This window comes from Bos indicus, chromosome 28, assembly GCF_029378745.1.
Source record: "Bos indicus isolate NIAB-ARS_2022 breed Sahiwal x Tharparkar chromosome 28, NIAB-ARS_B.indTharparkar_mat_pri_1.0, whole genome shotgun sequence".
NCBI lineage: Eukaryota > Metazoa > Chordata > Mammalia > Artiodactyla > Bovidae > Bos > Bos indicus.
In genome coordinates, this window is record NC_091787.1 from 4,153,204 (window position 1) to 4,170,137 (window position 16,934).

The 16,934-nt window shown below is 43.4% G+C and overlaps 2 protein-coding genes across 3 annotated transcripts in view; one reads left to right on the forward strand and one right to left on the reverse strand.

Moving 5' to 3' along the window:
* Positions 1 to 1,508, reverse strand: part of FSAF1 (40S small subunit processome assembly factor 1) — a 32,851-nt gene extending 31,343 nt beyond the window's left edge. Inside the window, exon 1 of the mRNA XM_070781974.1 lies at positions 1,300 to 1,508. Coding sequence (XP_070638075.1) covers positions 1,300 to 1,387 — 88 coding nt within the window. The 5' untranslated portion in view covers positions 1,388 to 1,508. The remainder of the gene's footprint in view (positions 1 to 1,299) is intronic.
* Positions 1,509 to 1,599: 91 nt separating this feature from the next.
* The window catches only part of GNPAT (glyceronephosphate O-acyltransferase), a 40,531-nt gene continuing 25,196 nt past the window's right edge, over positions 1,600 to 16,934 (forward strand). Inside the window, exons 1-2 of one of the 2 annotated variants that reach the window (XM_070781972.1) lie at positions 1,600 to 1,736; positions 13,221 to 13,403. In XM_070781972.1, coding sequence (XP_070638073.1) covers positions 1,659 to 1,736; positions 13,221 to 13,403 — 261 coding nt within the window. In that variant the 5' untranslated portion in view covers positions 1,600 to 1,658. The remainder of the gene's footprint in view (positions 1,737 to 13,220; positions 13,404 to 16,934) is intronic. The other variant, XM_070781973.1, reaches the window with a different exon arrangement.

A 16,934-nucleotide genomic window follows, 5' to 3' on the forward strand; every position in this document is an offset into this window, starting at 1 on the left:
ATAACCTATGATGGAAAATAATTTCAAAAAATAATATGTGTATTTGTATAAATAACCTTGCTGTGCACCTGAAACATTGTAAGTCAACTATATTTCAATAAAATACACACATTAAATAAAGAGCCAACTAAACTTTGGCTTTAGGGATATAAAAACAAGTAGATACTGCCCATGTCTTCAGAGCTCCAAGTTCCAGCCTGTGTTAATACAAACTATATTTAGGATTCTGCAGATACAGTCTTCTCTAGGACTTCTCAAGGTCAGAGACTAAGTCTTCTCTGTCTTCCAACATTTCCAAAGGCCCAGAGATACTCTGTCCACAGTACAAGTCAATACAAGTGAGGGAGGTGGAGACAGACAGTGTGGGGCTTAGAACCCAAGCTCTTCAAGTTACTAGCTGGGTGAACTTCCAAGTTTTTTAACTTCTAGTGCTTATTTCTACAATAATGCTATTTGTCTTGTAATAATAGTATCAATGACAATATCTATTTCATAGAATTGTTGTGATAATTAAATGAGTATATACATGTAAAGTATGGAGTATATGGTAAAACCGCAATGCTTTTTTAGCTATTATTTTTATTCCAAGCTATGTAATGAGCTTAGAATTTTGAGCAACTGGCTCCAAAATAAAACAGCAACATCACACTACAAATTGAAGAAATGTGTTTGACCTATACGGCACTAATGCCTAATGATTTCTGGTGCATGAAGGAGTGTCATCTTCCCTGGGGCAAATTCTTCAGAGTGTGTAGAATTGGCTCCTTGCTGAAGTGCCAGGAGTTCCCAGCCTTTAATGGATAATTTTCCTTTTCCGCAATCAAGATGAAGGAAGGCGAGCATAAGTCAGCCAACTCAAGGCTGAAAGGTCGTGAAAAGCTTCATGTGAAACCGTTCTCTGAAGTCACTAAAAGACTGGGTCCCAAAGCGACAAGGTGCCACCAATGCCCGAGGGTCAGGCGGATCTGGGGGTGCGTGGGGGAAAGGGGCTTGCCCGAGGTCGGGAGTGAGAAAGGACGCTATTTCCAGAGCATGAGGTCCTGTGCACATCTCCTCGTTAAGTCTGAAAGCCTTAATGCTTTCGACAAGCAAGCCGGTTGGCCCCCACACTCAGGAACGAGTTGGGACATCTGATTCATAGAAAGACTCACAAACCCCGGTCGTAGGCGAGGGGAGGGTGCAGGACCCATTATCTGAACCAGGTTGTACGAGCCGAAGGGTGCTCCAGGAGCCTGAGGCCAGCCAGGTACGGGGTCCTCAAGTCGGCTCTCCACGTGGGCTCCGAGGCCCCGCACTCACCAAAGTCGTAGAGGTTCTGGAGCAAAGAGTCCAGAAGGGCCTGAGAACCGGGAGGCCCAGAGATCGCCAACCGGGTCTCCTGAGCCATCGTGAGGCCAGCGGGCCGCAGCAAGACAGGGCAGATCTTGCGGACCTCCCGCCGCTCGGCGTCCGCTTCCGGTTTCCGACGGGCTGCGCGCGCCGCAAGTCCCTGCGCGGCTTCCGTCCTGGTTAAGATGGCGGCGCCCGGGGTCCTGTGGAGCGGCCGTAGAGGGTGCTGCCGCCCTAGGCGAGGTCGGGCCGCCCCGCGCGGAAGAACCGCCCACAGCAGCACTGCTTAGCAAAGAATCGCAGGCCACGCCCGGGACAACAGCCGCAGCATGGATCATTCCAGTTCATCCAACTCTTGTTTCTCCGTTGGCTCCACCAGTCCCGGGGCTGTCGTGCTTCTCTACTCGGTATGCGCCCAGGGGAGCGAGGCCGGGGCGGGGCTGCGAGAGGACCCGCTTCTCTTGGTCCCGGGTTCCTCCGGGCTGCGACCCGAGGTCCGAAGGAGTGGGTCCGAGATCCCCAGAGGAGAGACTAGGTGATTGATTTGGTTTCCAGGGCGACGGTGTATCTCGGTGTGTGTGAACGTCAGTATGCTTTTAGAAGTTTGTCTTGGTGATGGTTCCTGCCCGCTTGTTCCTTCCCTTTCACTCCACCAGGCGTGGGGCCTTCAGGAAGCCTCTGACACAAAAACCAGGGAATAGAGTTGGGAATCTCCCTCTCTAGCGAGGGCGTGTCGAACTACCTTTTGGTTGATTTCTCGAACCGGAGAATCCTGCGGGTCTGACCCAACCTGAGGTAGCCTGTGGTTCCCCATCCCGCTCTTTTGCAGGTGTGATATTCCTGGGAGAAAAAGTATTTGGCTTGTATGTGTGCATCGAGTTTCTAAGACTTCTAATCTAAGAAGATTTGGAGCTTCTGGAAATTTTTATTGTGTTTCTGTCTCTGTCCATCATTGTACTTTTCCCACAAGTGATTTTTAAAGACAGCTAATGGCACCCGACCTCCCTACAATTGGCCTTTTCACCGCCTAAACCCCTTCTCCTGATTTTAACTTTTTTGCCAACGGAATGTTGGTAACTCACTGTTTCATGAAGAAATTTTGAGGCAGAAATTTGTAGCTCTCAATATTGCACTACCCTGGGGCAATTGACTTTAAAAAAAATTAATTTTTATTTACCATAAGAAGAAATAAAAGTGCATATTTTAAAGTCATGTTATCTATGTTCTGGCTTAAATCTAAGGTTAATTTATGTAGGAACGTGGTAACAGGGAAAACGTGAAAGAGCAAAGTAAACAAGAAACTCAGTTTCAGAAAAGAATGTACATATGATAAAGAATCAACCTGCAATGCAGGTGACCCGGGTTGGATCCCTGGGTCTGGAAGATCCCCTAGGGACAGGATTGGCAACCCTCTGCAGTGTTCTTGCCTGGGAAATCGCATGGACACAGGAGCCTGGCAGGCTAGTCTATGGGGTTGCACAGAATTGGACATGACTTAGTGACTGAACAACAACAACAACAAAACCCACCTCTACCTTCAAATTGGGAAATCAGTGGAACATGGGAAAACGTCTGTTCCCTTGCTGTGAAGAGCCTGGACTTATAATTGCTGCTAATTGTCCACTCTCCTAAGGTTTATCACTTGACCTCTCTCTTCATTGACCTCACTTCATAGTTCAGTGACATATTTCAACCTTGGAATGTAGTGAAGAGGGTTACTGTGTAGCTCTGACTCCCTATAGGTAGCTTTTTCAGCCCTAAACTGGTTTATGAATTAACAGCAATTTTCCACATGTGTATTAAAGGAAGTAATTGAATTTTTATTTCCTCCGCTCACCAAAGGTAAGACTTTGGTCCACTTTTTCACGTGAAAAACTAAAGCAATTGCATGTACACTGTTACTACTTTTGAAGCTAGACAGCAACCCTCACTACTCTTAAGACTACAGTCTTTAGTTTCTTATTAACCTGAAGTTTTTCTTACTGGTTCAGACCGCCCTTATATATTTCGTTGCCAGGCTCTTAATTGTGCAACACTCTGATCTTAAGAGATGTTTTAGAAACCACTGATTGTAGCAGATGTTGCAGTAGTAGGTACCTACAGTGTTCTAGTCAGCATTGACAGGGTCCAAGATATGGAAGTTAAAGATCCACCTCTTGCCTTTAGGGACTTCACAGGAGATCATGAAAATAAATAATCATAATTAAGTGAGATAAGGGCTTCCCAGGTGGCGTTAGTAGTAAAGAACATGCCTGCCAATGCAGGAAACATAGAGATGTGAGTTGAATCCCTGGGTTGGGAAGATACCCTGGAGGAGGGCATGGCAGCCCATTCCAGTGTTCTTGCCTGCAGAACCCCATGGACTGGTGGGTTACAGTTCATCCATGGGGTCATGGAGAGTCAGACACAACTGAATCAACTTAGTACCCAGGCAAGTGAGATAAGCACAGTGATTGAAGTATGCTGAGTATGCTGTGGGAGGGATAAGGAGGAGCACCCAACCTGTCTGGGAACTTGGAGAAGGCTTCTAAGAGAATATGACACCTGAAATGAGATTTTAGATATGAATGGTAGATGAGGAAGAGGAAGACTACCCTAGATGCCAGTGTAAGAAGACCACACCCTAGCATGTTTGGGGGAACCAAAATAGACAAAGGTAGAATAAACGGAATATGAGAAGCACCGCGGGATCATGGAAAAAGCAAGAGTTCCAGAAAAACATCTATTTCTGCTTTATTGACTATGCCAAAACCTTTGACTGTGTGGATCACAATAAACTGTGGAAAATTCTGAAAGAGATGGGAATACCAGACCACCTGACCTGCCTTTTGAGAAATCTGTATGCAGGTCAGGAAGCAACAGTTAGAACTGGACATGGAACAACAGACTGGTTCCCAATAAGAAAAGGAGTATGTCAAGGCTGTATATTGTCACCCTGCTTATTTAACTTATATGCAGAGTACATCATGAGAAACGCTGGACTGGAAGAAACACAAGCTGGAATCAAGATTGCCGGGAGAAATATCATTAACCTCAGATATGCAGATGACACCACCCTTATGGCAGAAAGTGAAGAGGAACTAAAAAAGCCTCTTGATAAAAGTGAAAAAGCAGAGTGAAAAAGTTGGCTTAAAGCTCAACATTCAGAAAACGAAGATCGTGGCATCCGGTCCCATCACTTCATGGGAAATAGATGGGGAAACAGTGGAAGCAGTGTCAGACTTTATTTTTTGGGGCTCCAAAATCACTGCAGATGGTGACTGCAGTCATGAAATTAAAAGACGCTTACTCCTTTGGAAGGAAAGTTATGACCAACCTAGACAGCATATTGAAAAGCAGAGACATAACTTTGCCAACAAAGGTCCGTCTAGTCAAGGCTATGGTTTTTCCTGTGGTCATGTATGGATGTGAGAGTTGGACTGTGAAGAAGGCTGAGCACCGAAGAATTGATGCTTTTGAACTGTGGTGTTGGAGAAGACTCTTGAGAGTCCCTTGGACTGCAGGGAGATCCAACCAGTCCATTCTGAAGGAGATCAGCCCTGGGATTTCTTTGGAAGGAATGATGCTAAAGCTGAAACTCCAGTATTTTGGCCACCTCATGCGAAGAGTTGACTCATTGGAAAAGACTCTGATGCTGGGAGGGATTGGGGGCAGGAGGAGAAGGGAACGACAGAGGATGAGATGGCTGGATGGCATCACTGACTTGATGAACGTGAGTCTGAGTGAACTCCGGGAGTTGGTGATGGACAGGGAGGCCTGGCGTGCTGCGATTCATGGGGTTGCAAAGAGTCGGACACGACTGAGCGACTGAACTGAACTGAACTGAGAAGCACTGCTAAGTGATAGGCAGAGGATATTTCCTAAAGGAAGTTTATATGTTTAAATGTCCTTAAGGATAAATCTTAAACTTTATGAGGCAACCATTTATTTATTTTTTTGGCTGCGCCATGTGGGACCTGTGCAGTTTTAACCCCCAGATCGCCAGGGAAGTCCCTACAGGGCATCATTTAAGGATGATCGGATTTGTATTTTTCAAAGTCCAAGAGAACTGCTGCTGCTGCTGCTGCTAAGTCACATCAGTCGTGTCCAACTCTGTGCGACCCCATAGACGACAGCCCAACAGGCTCCTCTGTCCCTGGGATTCTCCAGGCAAGAATACTGGAGTGGGTTGCCATTTCCTTCTCCAATGCATGAAAGTGAAAAGTGAAAGTGAAGAAGACTACTAGGTTTCTCAAATGATTGTGTGGATGATCTCTTTTACTTAAGCAAAGACTGTAGAATTAGAATCTGGTTAGGGAAGGAATCTGATCTGGAAGCATGAAGATCAGTTAGGACTCTATTGCCACAATTCAGGGAAGTGATTGATGAAAGCCTGAAGTCAGGCAGTGGCAGTGAGTCTGTGGAGAAGGGAGATGGATGAGTTTGTCTGGTGCTTGGGATAGTTACATGTGGTGGCTAAGAGGCTGAAGCTGACTCCTGATTTCTGCGATAGGGCGCCTGGACAGATGATGCCACCTTTCACTGATAAGAAAGAGGAAGAGGAACAGGTTTAGTTGGGGTTATACAATAGTAATTTCAGTTTAGGATGTGGGGAGTTGGAGATGTAAGAGGCAACATTATGATTTTTAACTTGTGAATTATCATATTATGGACCCAATACATCACAAAGTATTGGGGAAACATCCAAATACAGTTAAAATATGATATTTCTAATGATATGATCTACAAATATATTTCATATGATATTTAAATATGATACCAGAGTAAAAGAGGATGATCTGGCCTTAATACATGGATATGACAGCCATCCGCAAGTAGGTTGTATCTGAAGCCATAGGTCTGCTTGGAATCTTCCAGTGATACCACAGATGAAAAGCAGACTGGGACTGGGTAATTACTGGGTGTACCCATAACCCAAGTTAGAACTTCCTATTAGAGTCTGAATGAAAAGTCTCGTCCTTTTACAGTGTCCTACAAGACTACACAGTCGGGCAACTGCTCTGTCTCTTATTTGACTCATCTTGCTCGCTGGTATTCAGCCACACTGGCCTTCTGTTTCTCAGAAGTAAGCATGCTCCCTCCTCAGAGAACTTAAAGTCCTCTCTGTACAACATGCTGTGTTTTCCCAGAACTTTGCATTGCTGGCCTTTTATTATTATTATTATTATTATTATTATTATTATTATTATTATTGAGATCCCAGCTCAAGCATCATCTCCTCAAAGAGACCTTACCCCCACCACACACTCAGTCTAAAGTAGCTCTCCAATCACTCTTGATTAGTTACTGTTTTATTTTCTTTATATTCTGTCTTCAGTGTTATGCTACAACAGTCTTATCCTGACTTTCAAAGCTCATTAACTTGTATGAAGTTTGCAACCCTATGGTTAAAACACTGCTATTATTAAAAATTAAAGATTATTATATAAATTTCCATTAAATAAATTCTGTTAAAAATAGTTAATACAACTCAGCACTTCCTCATTAGTTTACTAAATTTCACTGTTATGCTCTTGAAGTTATTTATGTCACACTGTAAGGTGGAAATCCTAAAGTACAGTGGCTCCTTCCATCTCCTCCTAACTGTGTTTAGTAAGGTTGTGTTGGTAGCTTGAGGCTTCCCCGGTGGCGCTAGTGGTAAAGGACCCGCCTGCCAATGCAGGAGAGGTAAGAGACAGAGGTTCGATTCCTGGGTCGGGAAGACCCCCTGGAGGAGGGCATGGCAACCCGCTCCAGTACTCTTGCCTGGAGAATCCCATGGACAGAGAATCCCATGACACATAAGTCCGTAGGGCCGCACAGAGTCAGATACGATGAAGCACCTTAGCACGCATACAGGCATTGGTAGCTTGAAACTTGCCACGGTGGGAGGGTATAGACCACAGACACTGGCACATGCTATAAAGCAAGGCTCTCCCGTAGATGCACCTTTACCAGCATGCTCCTGGTGGACTTCCTAGTGAACCTGTCTTGTTTCTTTGTTGTTTATCTCCTTAAGGGCAGGCACAGTCAGCCCCCTCAGGGCACATTTCCTGTCTGCCTTGTTCAGGCTGTATTCTTAGCCTGTAGAACAGTGCCGGGTATATTTGGGGCTCTCAGTCACTGTTGAGTGAATGGGCCCACCAGAGCAGTTGTAATGGAGATACAGGTAGAGGCTTGCTGTACAAAGTAAGATAGGGAAGACAGTAGCGGAAAAACACTTCACCTCAGTCTTCTGACTTGGACTCCTCATTGTATTTTGGTCCTGTGAGTATTTATTTTAGGATGGAAAATACTTGTCCAGCAAGACGTGGGGAAGGCCAGTTAAGGAGCAGTAACACTCAACCCTGGCTGCATGTTGGAAATATTTAAAGTACTTTCAAAAATACTTCTGATACACAGGTAGCACTCACAGACCAAAGTAATCAGGAATCTTTGGGAGGGCCTGGGTATCAGAATTTTTTTTAAGTCGTGTCGTGTCGTGAAGTCTCTCAGTCGTGTCCGACTCTTTGCGACCCCATGGACTGTAGCCTACCAGGCTCCTCCCTCCATGGGATTCTCCAGGCAAGAGTACTGGAGTGGGTTGCCATTTCCTTTTTTAAGTTCCCTGAGTTAATTTTAATATGCAGCCTGTGTTAAAACCACTGTATTAGACATTGAGTTAGACCAGATTGGGAGAACTTTGAGCTTTAGACTAAATATTGGAGAGCTGTCATCAACAGGGCTCAAGAAGTGGCTTCATTTAGTAATTTGTTATCATTCTGCAAACAATGATTGGGTTCCTACTAGGGACACATGACAAGGAGCTTCCCTGGTGGCTCAGTGGTAAAGAACCTGCCTGCCAGTGCAGGAGACACAGGTTCGATCCCTGATCTGGGAAGATCGCACATGCCGTGGAACAGCTAAGCCAATGCTCCACAACTACTGGGCCTGTGCTTGAGAGCCTGGGAGCCACAACTACCAAATCCTGTGCACCCTGGAGCCCGTGCTCTACAACAGGAGAAGCCACATCTATGAGAAGCCTGGGCACTGCAACTAGAGAAAAGCCCTCACAGCAGTGAAGACCCAACACATCCAAAAAGAAAGAAAGAACAAATTTTTTTTAAAAGATACATGACAAGAAGTTCACATTCTTGTAGGGGAAACACCAAATACAAGTTTATTGAAGTTTTCTAGATGAAAATGTAATGAGGACTCCCTACAAACTCAAAGGAGAAGATGACCGTTTCAGTCCTAGGTTAAAGGAGAATCTAGAAATAGTACACAGAGGAGGTGTACAGAAACTATTGTTGAAGGCTGAGCACTGTCAAGGTGAACAGTGGGGGAGGGCCATCTGTAAGTGACCTGTCTCAACAACTGGTACCACCGTGCACCTGGTTACCAACAAAAGAAGCTGTGGCTCTCTGGGTCACACAGCTCATATCCCCGACATACACCACAATGCCAAGAATGTTAATAACAGGTGCCAAATGTTTGATAAGGAATGCTGCTCCTGGAGGTAACTTGAACAAAGCTGTAGGAGCCATGGGATGTCATAGCTTGTTTAGGTAACTAGGTCTTTATGTAGCCAGGTCAAGTGTTAAGAGGTGTGAGTTTGATCCTGCAGTTAACAGAACCATGGAAGGACCGTAGGTGAACATATCTTGGAAGTTTGCAGAGTACACATACCTGCTACTCTGCCTGGCGCATTCTTGTTCTGAGGACTCCCTTTCTCCCCACTCCCCCGTCCTCTCTCTCTGCACCCCCCAACCCTAAACACACCTCCCCAGCTCTTTCTGATCCTTTTCTCTTCCCACACTAAACGGGAAGTCTCTTAAGTCTCTTTTTGTCCCTGAAAATTATATCATTTATAATGGTAATTTGTGGCATTCTACCCAGTCTGAGCCTATATAACTTATACTGTTACTTTATTAATGAGAAATGTGAGATTTAAGGTTCTTCAGCAGGAGTCTGTGATATGTTACAATGACTGCAGTTTTACACCAGAATTCCAACAGTTACAATATTTTCCCCTCATATATTTTCTTTATATATGAACATAAAAATGCTCATGTTTGCATGTTTCACATGTTTTACATGCTACCCTTTCATACTTAAGCTCCCCATCAATGCTTTTTTGCTTCTGTTTATATTCTTGTTATGCCTAATGGTGGTCTCAGTTTAAAATTCTGGATTTTTTTTTTAATTACCTTCAGTTCAGTTCAGTTCAGTCACTCAGTCGTGTCCGACTCTTTGCGACCCCATGAATCGCAGCACACCAGGCCTCCCTGTCCATCACTAACTCCCGGAGTTCACTCAGACTCACGTCCATCGAGTCAGTGATGCCATCCAGCCATCTCATCCTCTGTCGTTCCCTTCTCCTCCTGCCCCAAATCCCTCCCAGCATCAGAGTCTTTTCCAATGAGTCAACTCTTCTCATGAGGTGGCCAAAGTACTGAAGTTTCAGCTTTAGCATCATTCCTTCCAAAGAAATCCCAGGGCTGATCTCCTTCAGAATGGACTGGTTGGATCTCCTTGCAGTCCAAGGGACTGTCAAGAATCTTCTCCAACACCACAGTTCAAAAGCATCAATTCTTCGGCGCTCAGCTTTCTTCACAGTCCAACTCTCACATCCATACATGACCACTGGAAAAACCATAGCCTTGACTAGACGGGCCTTTGTAATTCAGAACATATATATATTCCAAACACAGCTAGATGTTGGAAATACAAAGATGCAAAATACTAAGATGCCCTCAAGGTACTTGCATTTTAGTAGGGAGGCAGATGTGCAAATGATCACATGTCATGTGATACATACCATAATAGTTGTATGTAGAAAGAAGTCCTAATGAGGAAGGCAGAGTGATTCCATCAGGGGATCTTGAGAGTTCACAGAAGAGTAATACCTGAGCAAGGATAGGAACAGAAGGGCATTCCAGGCCGATGGACACGTGCAGAGGCCCAGAGGCATGTCAGCAATGGACTGTGTTGGGGAAATCGAATCACTCACTGTTAAGTGGACCATGAGTGTGGTGAGAAGGAAAAGCCAGGTCTCAGAGGTTCTTGTATGACACCAGGAGTGGCTGAGGTCTTATTCTGAAGGAGATGGGGGGGGGGGGGGGAGGGGGGAGTCATATTTTAAACCAGAATTTGGCCAGAATTGTGTTTTAAAAAGGGCGTGGAGTGGGGCCTTCCCCATTGCTCCAGTGGCTGGGACTCAGTGTTCCCAACGCAGGCAGGCCTGGGTGCAATCCCTGGCCAGGAAACTGGATCCCACATGCTGCAACTAAGACCTGGCACGGCTAAATAGAAAATAAAAAAGGCATGTAGTGGCATGGAAGACTGATTCAAAGGGGCAAAACACAGGCAGGGAGACCAGTGAGGAAGCTGTTGTGATAAAGAGCATGGGCTATACATGAATGAGAAGACAGGATTGATTCTTAAAGGCCTTGTTAACAGGATGAAATGGATTGGATGTAAAGGGTGACGGAGGAGAGATCTAGAATGATCTAAACAGAGGAGTGAAGATGGCATGGAGGTTATTGATTGATATTTCATGAAAATGATCAGGTTGTAGGATTGTTCAGAGGAGAAGTGAATTCACTTTTGGAAAGGCCAAATTGAAGAAGAGAGAGGACAGTGCAGGGGATTCAGGAACAAATATTTGAAAGCAGTTGAGTAGGTGAGAGTGCTCAACGCTGTGTGGAGTGAGGAGAAGAGGGCTGGAGAGGTTAACACATATTAAAGGAAGTGGGAGGGAAAAAGACGTATTTGTAGTTTAGGGAGAAAATTTCCCCCAGGTTGAGAATCTCTGAATTAGAGAAATGAGATGAATTTTCTACTTGACAAGAATCGAGAATTAAAAACCAAAGTAGGAGCGTTTCGAATTGTTGTAGCTAAGGACAGGAGGGCATGCTTGAGAGTGGTGTCACACTGTGCGGAGGTTTAGGAGGAGGAAGACTGGAAAGAGGCCAGGTCTAGTCGTTAGATTGGAAAGAAATATTAGTGTTTGTTACACCTTTTATAGTAGCAAGGAATGAAAAATAGTGCAAATGTCCGGCATTTAAAGTTATATGGGAGAAACTTAAATTGACATGGAAGAGTGTTTTTAACATTAAGTTTTTAAAAATCAGGTGACAAAAATATGTGTGTGATTGAGGAAGAGACCAAGTCCACAGGCATAGAGACAAGCATTCGCTGAAATAGTATCTGGCTTATTGGGTGTCGATTTTAGTTTTCTTTGTGCTTTTTTGTATCCTCTGAATTTTTATAATGAACATGTATCACTTTGGTAATTAGAACAAAATATATTAAGAAATTAAGGAATATAAAGGTGATTATGCAGCCCCTAAAATATTTTAAAACAATATTTATTAATAATGTAAGGAAGTACTCAGAATACAGTTGATAAGGTAAACCATATTTGGTTTAAACCAAGATAAACCATATTTGGTATGGTCTGTGCTTTAAATTTAAAAATATGTACTTTTTTATCTATGAATGAAAAAAATAAGGAAACTAGTAGTAAAAGTTGAGAGTAGTTTGAGTAAAAGTTAAGAGTAGTGGGCAGTTTGTCTTTGCTTGTGTGTTTCTGTGTTTCCAAATTTTCCATAATTAACATGCTGAGTAGTGTAGGATAGTGGTTAGAAACAAGGTCTGTGCCTAGATAAGGCTCGAGCTTGAGTCCTGTCTCTGCCCTTGGAGAGCTGTGGAGCCCTGGCTAAGTGACTTCACTTCTCTGTGCCTCAGGCTCCCCGCTGTGGAACGGGGTAGTGCTGCTGACTCCCTTACAGGGTTGTTGTGAGGACTGCCCCTTCTTGGAGGTAAAGTTCTTAGAACACTGCCTGACACTTAAGAAGCAGTGATGCATGTTAGCTGTACTGACTGTTACTACTATTTTATCATCAGAAAAACAAACTTTTAAGAATTAACAATTTAGAAGTCATTTAACGATTTAGAAGCCTAATAACAAGCAGTTTCGGGGTGGGTTGGCTAGAAGCTGATTTGCAGTGGTTGAAAGGAGATAAGAAACTAGTACAACAAAATATGAACTGCCCCAGAGAGCTTATATGGGAGCACTTGTGTCTTGAGTTTGCGCCCTTGTACTCTTAATTTATTTGACACAATGGTAACTTTCTAATGTATGCTTTGATTTAATTTTTAAGACTAAGTGAAGGGACTTCCCCGGTAGTCCAGTGGCTAGGACTCTGCACTCCCAATGCAGGGGGCACAGGTTGGATCCCTGGTCAGGGAACTAGATTCCACATGCCACAACTGAGTTTGCATGCTGCAAGTAAAGCCTGGCACAGCCAAATTTTAAATGAAAAATTTTTTTAAAACAACTAAAAGAGGCAGACAAAACAAGGGTGATGGATGAAACCTGTGAAATAGATCAGATTTGCTTTAGACCTTAGTGCCCCACTGTGACTGTACCTGTTAACTTTGGCATAGGGACACTGGCTGTATAAAGATAGCAATCAAAAATAAAATATTACAGTTTAATATCAATTCATTGATCCTAATAATAGCTACATTTTTTTTTTCTTACTATGTGAAAATCTAATCAGAACACCCTGTTCTTTTTTTTGCTTTTCTTTTTTAGGCAAAAATTTATTTAGACCCACTCATTTCATGTATGGAATTTTCTCAGATACATATGGTGGTGAGGGTGGTGGTGGTAACAGTTTAGTCACTAAATTGTTTCGAACTCTTTCGACTCCATGAACTGCAGCCAGGCTCCCCTGTCCATGGGATGTCCCAGGCAAGAATACTGGAGTGAGTTGCCATTTCCTTCTCCAGGGCATTCTGTTCTTACTCTATGTCAGAATAAAAATTTTGACAAAGATGAAACCTTACCAATGTAGTTCCTAACCTGTCTTAACTTATTTTACAGCATGTGCATGACTTTCTTTCCTTTGCCTTGTCTACAGAAAGAGCTCAAAAAGTGGGATGAGTTTGAAGATGTTTTAGAGGAGAGGAGGCATGTCAGTGACTTGAAGTTTGCAATGAAATGCTACACACCTCTTGTCTATAAGGGAATTACTCCTTGTAAGCCAAGTGATATTAAATGTAGTGTTCTCAATTCTGAAGAGATTCATTATGTCATTAAACAGGTAAGTGAGTCCATCTTCAGCCATAGCCAGATTCATTCATTGTGTACAAGTTTCTTTTTCTTCTTGATTCTGTGAATTTATTTTGCTATTTTTAATGTATCTTTTTGGATTTCACTATATTCAGCACATTCATCCAATATTTTTTTACCTATAATGCATGCTAGCCTCTTTGCTAGACATTGTGTCTAATAGTGAGCTAGTTGAGCAGAGTCCTTGACCTCCTGAGTGTTTAGTCTCATAGGAAATGATGACCGGTGTGCAGTCAGTTACAGTGAAATACATACACAAGACATGCCAGTGGGAGGCCAGTGTACAGGACGTTAATTAAGCGTGAGGGCAATTAATTTTGTGCAGGGAGTAAGAGAAGTTATTTTTTAAATGAAGCTCGAAAGATGTGTAGGGACTTGCCATGTGAAATGGATGAAGAAGAGTGTTCTAGCAGAACAAATAACTTCTTTCTTGCGGTTTTCAAACCTCGTGGCACATCAAAATTATTCAGGGAGCCTTGAAAAGTCCCTGTACCTACATCTCACATTTGGGTGAATGAAGTGAAGGGAAGGCAGAATCAAGGCTGATGGAGCCATTCATGAGTTAGGGGCTTAGAGGAGGGGTGAGAAGAGGGCTGGAGAGAGAGGCTGTGCTCCTGCTCTGGACACGTCACTTGAGCTGTCCAGGTCGATGTCCTAGCTGGCGCAATCGGAGCTTCACTGTGGCGGCCCTTCACGTGGTAGTGAGCTTCTACACCCTGATGTTCATGGAGAGATCCTGCTTCTTTGACATTTAAGTGGAGGTGAGTCAGGTTTATGGAAAATTCTTAATTTTTTTTTTTTTGGCTACACCACATGGCTTGCGAAATCTTAATTCTCTGACCAAGGTATTGAACCTGGGCCTATGGCAGTGAAACCACAGAGTCCTAACCACTGATCTGCCAGGGAATTCTTAGGAAAACCCTTTATTATCTTTATTTTTTGCTGTCTGTTTTCCTCTGATTTAGACTTAGGACCTATGCTGTTAATCGTATTGTTTTCATCTAGCGTGATCTGTCTTGGGGAAATTATTAATCTTCTCTCACTTCACGTAAGTGAAGTCAGGTTTCCTCATCTGTTAGAAGATAAAGACAGTTGTTCTCAATACTGACTGTTTGTGAGAATCACCTGGAGAACTTCTGCAGAAGTTAAACACAGTTTTCCACACGTATGTAAACTCTGTGAAGGCAAGAATTTTTTTGTCTCTTTCTCTTTTTTAAATTGCTATATGGTACCTAGCACATAGTGCACGTTCAATAAATACTTCTTGAGTTAATGGAAAAAAAATACTTTGATCCCATCCGTAGGGATTCTGGCCTAATTGGTCTAGGTTAGAACCCAGGCGTTCTTCTCTTTTCTTCGTCTCCTCCCTTTCTCCTAAATGGCACTTTTTAATTGCCCTATTCTCCTTGAACCTCCAAATCTATCTCCACATACTCGCGACAGATGACTTTTCTTCCTACTTCACAAAGAAAATTTAAGCCATTATGTGAGAACTCTTTGAACTTGGCTGTGATCAGGCTTCTAATTTACCTGCACCTAATATACATCATTTTCTTAAATGGAGCCCCTTCTGTTTGAGTTTAGTCCCTACCCTACTCCTTCACTCTGGATCCCTCCTCCTCCTCCTCCTCCTCCTCCTCATCCTCAGGGACTTGGCTCTCTTGCCTGTCCAGTCAGATGTCTCAGCTTCTTCCTCTTTATCAGCTCTTTACCATCAGCGTTTAATATGCTCACTGCTCTTCCAGCTTAAATAGACCCCCTTTGACCACGTTCCTTTTCTCCTTAGTACCCCTCCCTTCCTTTCCCACTTCTCTCCCCTTTGAAGAAGTTGGCTGGTTTCTATGCCTCTTGCCCTACTTTCTCACCCTTCATGGAGTGGCTTCCAACCCCTTGTAGTAGTTCTTCCCAAGGCTGTGAATGACTTCCTTCCTTGTGACTAAAATCAACCTAGTTCAAATCCTGGCTAACTTTTGGCACATGCTTTCTCTTTCTTTTCATGACACCATACTCTTCCGCTTACCCACCGCATCTGTTTTATTATTCCTCAGTTGTCTTTACAGGCTTCTTTTTTTTTTAACCTATCTCTTTAAATACTGCTGTTCCTCAAGATTTTGTTTTCTCCCCTTCTTATTCTACTCACTCACTGGACAGTTTTATTTATTGCCAGAATTTTAAGTACCTTCCTTATACTAATGTCTCCATATTATAATATTCAGTTCAGTTCAGTTTAGTTGCTCAGTCGTGTCCGACTCTTTGCGACCCCATGGACTGCAGCATGCCAGGCTTCCCTGTCCATCACCAACTTCCGGAGCTTACTCAAACTCATGTCTGTTGCGTCAGTGATGCCATCCAGCCATATCATCCTCTGTCGTCCCCTTCTCCTCCTGCCTTCTATCTTTCCTAGCATCAGGGTCTTTTCCAGTGAGTCAGTTCTTCGCACCAGGTGGCCAAAGTATTGGAGCTTCAGCTTCAGCATCAATCGTTCCAATGAATATTCAGGACTGATTTCCTTTAGGACTGACTGGTTGGATCTCCTTGCAGTCCAAGGGGCAATCAAGAGTCTTCTCCAACACCACAGTTCAAAAGTATCAATTCTTCGGTACTCAGCTTTCTTTATAGTCCAACTCTCCCAGCCATACATGACTACTGGAAAAACCATAGCTTTGACTAAACAGACCTTTGTCACTGAAAGTAATGCCTCTGCTTTTTAATATGCTGTCTAAGTTGGTCATGGCTTTTCTTCCAAGAAGCAAGCGTCTTTTAATTTCATGGCTTCAGTCACCATCTGCAGTGATTTTGGAGCCCCCCAAAATAAAGTCTGTCACTGTTTCCATTGTTTCCCCATCTATTTGTCATGAAGTGATGGGACCTGATGCTATGATTTTAGTTTTCTGAATGTTGAGTTTTAAGCCTACTTTTTCACTCTCCTCTTTCACTTTCATCAAGAGCTCTTTAGTTTTTCTTTTCTTTCTGCCAAAAGGGTGGTGTCATCTGTGTATCTGAGGTTATTGATATTTTTCCCAGCAATCTTGATTATAATATTACTATATAAAAATAGTATATTATAAATAATATAGGTAATTAGTATCTATTGCTTCAGCCCAGATCTCTCTGGAGTTTCATATGTGTATTTTTGTAGTTTATTGGATATCCTCTTGGAAGTTCCAAAAGCACCTCGTATTCAAGATGTATAAATCAAAGTCTTTGATCCACCTCACCCTCATGCCATGGATATGCTCCCACCCCATCCCCCACCCCAGATTACCCTGTCTCCAAGAATGCTCCCCACCATGTGTTAGTTGCGCAAACCAAAACTCTGGATGCCATCTTCCACTTCTTTCTTTCCTCTCATACGCTGTCAGTCACTGAGAGCTGCTGATGTGCTCTCCGAACAGTGAGGTGCTCTCCTAAAAATAGCACTTGTCTCTTTTCTTTCCATCTCTGCTGCCACTTCTCCACCTCAGGCTCCCTTTATCTCACAGAGTGCGGTAGCATGAAGTGA